Below are 4858 nucleotides of genomic sequence, written 5' to 3' on the forward strand. Positions count from 1 at the left end.
GAGTGTGGGGGGGGGGGGGGTACTTGTGTAATTTAACTTCTTCTTGTTTCCTTTTCTGCTCCTTCATGTTGTTTCCTCCTCTCCCTCTCCCTCTCTCTCTTCTGCACCCTTCCTTCCTTCCTTCCCTTCCATCCCCTTCAGGTCTATATATATGTATGTATGTATTCTGCTCCACGCCCTCGCAGCATGAAACCTTCATCTCTCTCTCTCTCTCTCTCTTTGTCTCTCTCTTTGTCTCTCTTTCTTATTTTTGTTTGTTTGTTTGTTTGTTTGTTTTTGTTTTGATTTATTTTTGTTTTGTCTTCTCCCTCCCTCTCATTTTTCTGGTTGGCAAACGAATCATTTAAAGAATGGAGTTATTCATCGTCACCCATAGGCAAAGGTGCATTTTCAACAGCGCGTGCCTCCTCTTGTAAGGCTTGAAGTTGTTCCGCCGAAAGTGGTTGTACGTTAGGGTCAAGCAAAGGTGCTTCCACAAGTGTAAGATTTGGATCATTCGCCAATTTCTTTGCCAACCATAAAAATGGTTTCTCAAAGTTATAGTTAGATTTGGCAGAAATATCATAATACTGTAAACCTTTCTTTCGATGGAAAGTTATCATCTTCGCCTTTACTTGACGGTCTGCACAATCTACTTTATTACCTACCAATACGATAGGAATATTATCACATACACGTGTAATATCTCGATGCCAGTTTGGAACATTCTTATAAGTATTTCGACTGGTTACATCAAACATGATAATAGCACATTGACCCTCAATGTAATATCCATCACGTAAACCACCAAATTTCTCTTGTCCTGCTGTATCCCAGCAATTAAAACAAATTTTACCACGGTTTGTATGAAATGTCAACGGATGTACATCCACACCCACTGTCGCCACATATCGCTTTTCAAATTCCCCTGTTAAATGACGTTTTACAAATGTTGTTTTGCCTGTCCCACCGTCACCAACAAGGATAAGCTTAAAGGTAGCCACACAATCCGATGTCGATGGAACCTGCATTCCCACGCACGTAAATTCTTTTTGCTTTTTTTCTTTTTTTTCTTTTTTTTTTTTTTCCTTTTTCTTCTTTACTCCCTTTTTGATATTGTTGGCCGTTAATAGTCGTTTTGTTGTTTTTGTTGTTTTAGAAAAGAAAAGAAAAGAAAAGAAAAGAAATGGCGGCAATTCTCTCGCTTCAAATGCGGTCATATACACACAGATATAACTTGAAAGGCCAACGAGGCAAATGAGCCGCACCTCCCCCCCCCCCCCCCAGTCAACAGAAGCGGCATTGACAGGAACGACGACCAAAAAGGGAAAAAAAAAAAAAAAAAGGCCCACCCACCCACCCACTCTCCTCCTCCTCCTCCTGTGCAGCTGTTCCCTTCACCATATTTGCTGGAGGCTTTCTTTCCATTGTTGGCTTCCACTTCTCTCCTTCTCTCTATCTATCCATCTCGCAATGACACATAAATACACGCAAAGAGACATGTTTACATCACTCCCCCTTATCAGTCAACATTCATTTCATCTTCACCCTCCTTGTTTTGCTTTTTCTTTCTTGTGTGTGTGTGTGTGTGTGTGTGTGTGTGTGTGTCTTTGGAGTGGGAGAAAAGCCGATAAGAACAACACTGACGCACAGGACGGCAATGGTGGTGTTAGTGGTATTAGTAGTGGTAGTAGTGATGATGCAGACGATGATGATAAATGGAGTAGAGTGAATAAAACAAATGGGTTAGGGGAGATGCCACACATTGTATATTATTATTTACACCCGCCAATAATAATAATAAAAATAAAAATAAAAATAAAAAAAAGAGAAAACAACACTTCTGACAATATTTGTTTCTGACTTGACATCATCCCACATACACATTACACGCACATATACACACCTCTCAGAAACTTGCACATTTGTCGTGCCCTGCATTAATGCGAAAAACTCTATTCGTTTCCTTGTGCGTCTACCCCTAAAACTGCAGCTATCCCTGCTGTTGTTGGTGTTGGTGGTGGTGGTGGTATTTCTTTTTTTTTTTTTTTTTTATATTATTCCTTTCATTTCCACGCACAGATAAAAGTAAACACATCCATATGGCTTCAACATCAACGGGGTTGATTTCTACTGAAAACGACGCTCATATGCTGCTGGAGCCCTCAGAGTCATCACTATCCGTGCTGATGTCAGAGGTGTCGATGTCGGTGTCAGAGTCGCTGACGCTATCATCCCCTGTCAAGTCCGTCCCACTGTCCTCAATGGCATATTCACTCGTGTCCGCGCCGCGTGCAAGAGCGATGGCAGCATACCCTGACGAGGAGCTGGACGCTCCCAAACGTGACTTCCGCATGTCTGTAGACGACGGCTCCACCTCACGAAAATCCGGGTGAACGCCATCCGTGGTACCGCTATTGTTAATTCTGCTGTTCACTTCACCACCGCCATTGCGCCGCATCGCGACTTCAGCTGACGCCAAAGGCGAAGGTCTTGTGCGGCCAAGTGCAGCCTGCGGTCGCGGTGGATCCCCCGCACGAGAACTAGGACCGGAGTCACTCACACTGCTGCCCTCTTCCGCTGCGTTTCTTGCCCAGTCCTGTGCATGGGAGCCATGGACCCCCATGGACTCATCCCCCCCATCTTCAGTGATGTTGACGTTTCTATTGTGGTGAATTTTCTTTGCGAGAGTATGAAAATCTTCGTTTGCACGTACTCCACCACGTTTGTGTCCCGCCTCTCCGCGAATCGCACTCAGTTCCTCCTTCCGAAGACGCTCACGCATAACACGAAGTCTCGTCTCATGTTCTTCTAACACCGCGTCCTCTGCGGCGTTGAATTTGGCTAACTCATGCTCCAGGTATTCCAAGTTACGATACTGTTCAAGGTAGACAACAAACTGTGACTGTAGATCACCCTCATGTTTTTCATATTCCTCCATGAAAGCGGGGCGTACGGCCATCAGAGATTTCAACCGTTTCTGTGCCCGTTCTAATTGGGTTTTTTTACTCTCAATTTTTTGCTCCAATGTCGTCTCATCCGCACTAAGATTCATAATGGTAGTCTGCAGTTGCTCTATTTGCTTGCCAACATTGGCCAGGACGTCACGAAGACGTCGCTCAAATTCCCCCACTTCTGTCGCCCGTGATAAGACACGTTGCCGTTCACCTCGCTGTGATATCTCTTCCTCAATAAGAAAAAAAAGGGCACTGCCATCACTCGTGAGGTCACTGCAGAGCTGTTGTACACGTTTGGCATCCTGTACATTCTTTTGGGCCACCATTTGCTGCACACTGGTGTAATCAGCTTCCTCCGCCTCGGTTGCATTCATTGCCTTCTTAAGGACACTTGCCAATATCAACATCTCCTGTACAGCATTACCATCGGATTGATAAAGCTTTTTGATGTTAAGTTTAATCTGTCCCTTTGCCAAGGCAACTTCACATATTTGTTTAAAAAAAAAGATACGATCCCCTTCGCGCTCAATCTCATAGACAATCTCTGCCGATGGTTCATAACGCTTAATAAGCCAAAATAAACAGTCAGCCACTAGCTCCACATTGGGATTGCGGAAAGATTCCATGCTGATAAGATTAGGGTACCCCAGAAGACGCATCGTCTCCACAAATGAACGTAATTCCCGAAAAGACATGATGCAATCAGACGCTGAGCCCTACACAACAAAAAGATATAATTTTGAGTCCGTATGACCTCCCTTTTCTCTCTCTCTCTCTCTCTCTCTCTGTGTGTGTGTATGGAATGTGGAATGTATGATTCCTTCACTTCCTATCCCTGTCCTTCTCTCGTTTTTTACTTTCGGGCAGTCTGATTGACTCCAAAGAATAGAAACACTATATGTATATAGATAGGTATGTATCGTTGATGGACTTCTTGCCTTGGATTTCTTCTTTTTTTTTTTTTTTTTCCTTTTCCTCCTGACTTCCAAATTCAACTTTATAACGACCAAAATCTAAAAACTCTCGCCTCCCACTCCTGCAAGTGTCCTTCTCTACATGTGGCATGTATGGAAGCAAATAGCAGAGAAGCAAAGGCAACAAGAAAAAGGAAATAATAATAATAATAATAATAAGCACCACAAGAAAAAAAAAAAAAGAGAGAGAGAGAGAACAGTGAAAACAATACCGTCCCTGACCCCCCCCCCCCCACACACACACACACCCTCACTCACTTCCACCCCAACCCCCTTTATACTTTTTTGTTTTTTTTGTTGTTGTTGTTGTTTTTCAACCAAATTAAATCAAAAACTCTTGAACGAGGGGGTGCTGCTCCACTTCCTGTGCACGGCGCCTAATATCATCCCTTCCTTCCGTATCTGTGTATTCATCCTCCTTTTTCGCCTCGGAAACGGTAAAAGAGGCTTCGGCATTTTTCCGCTTTCCACCAGGCGAAAAAATTTCATCAAAGTCCAGATCCAACGATAAACCCATAGAAGCCTCGGTTTTCGCATTTTCCGTAGCCAACGTCCCATCCGACTCAATAAAATGTCGTTTATTCTTTTGGCCCATGACCTCCCTCGCCTCCTCGTCAAAGAAGCGTGAGACAAGCTGCTCACGGGGCGTCAGATCCTCGTCGCCGTAGCGTTCCAGTGTGTGATACAATGCATCCCATGTCATCTTCGCATCATTGCCAGCACGATGAGCTGGAAGTGTAGGCGGTATCTTCAGCCACTGCACAAGGTCCGCCAAAGCCCACGATGGTGGGTGCTTGTCCGGTGTGACGGGTCTTCGGCGGTGGGCGTCGCGTATGAAATGGAACGTGTCGCCAAAAACTAATGCAGTTGGAAGCTCCAAGCCGTGCGCCTCCAGTGTCCATTTGATTAGGGAGACATCGGCCAACTTCCCACCGTGACTCAACACAA

At 44.6% G+C, this 4858-nt stretch overlaps 3 protein-coding genes across 3 annotated transcripts, besides 13 other annotated features; all 3 read right to left on the reverse strand.

Annotated features, from left to right (window-relative positions):
• Positions 1-4858: a sequence feature (heterozygous, non-Esmeraldo-like haplotype).
• Positions 78-100: a microsatellite.
• Positions 199-245: a microsatellite.
• Positions 250-276: a microsatellite.
• Tc00.1047053503539.30 (GTP-binding nuclear protein rtb2, putative) lies at positions 357-1199 on the reverse strand (the record flags this gene model as incomplete). Its single annotated transcript, XM_798813.1, has 1 exon — positions 357-1199. One exon carries the CDS (start codon positions 1197-1199, stop codon positions 357-359), a length of 843 nt encoding a protein of 280 aa, XP_803906.1.
• Positions 1026-1080: a sequence feature (A-rich).
• Positions 1137-1166: a microsatellite.
• Positions 1553-1587: a microsatellite.
• Positions 1636-1695: a microsatellite.
• Positions 1773-1804: a microsatellite.
• Positions 2016-2041: a sequence feature (AT_rich).
• Tc00.1047053503539.20 (hypothetical protein, conserved) lies at positions 2126-3631 on the reverse strand (the record flags this gene model as incomplete). The annotated part of the gene is made up of 1 exon (XM_798812.1): positions 2126-3631. One exon carries the CDS (start codon positions 3629-3631, stop codon positions 2126-2128), a length of 1506 nt encoding a protein of 501 aa, XP_803905.1.
• Positions 3699-3723: a microsatellite.
• Positions 3881-3910: a microsatellite.
• Positions 4047-4069: a microsatellite.
• Tc00.1047053503539.10 (hypothetical protein, conserved) lies at positions 4233-4858 on the reverse strand (the record flags this gene model as incomplete). The annotated part of the gene is made up of 1 exon (XM_798811.1): positions 4233-4858. A coding segment is annotated over one exon (626 nt), but the record flags the coding sequence as incomplete, so codon positions are not given.

Source organism: Trypanosoma cruzi, genomic scaffold, assembly GCF_000209065.1.
Source record: "Trypanosoma cruzi strain CL Brener 1047053517181 genomic scaffold, whole genome shotgun sequence".
NCBI classification, from domain to species: Eukaryota; Euglenozoa; class Kinetoplastea; order Trypanosomatida; family Trypanosomatidae; genus Trypanosoma; species Trypanosoma cruzi.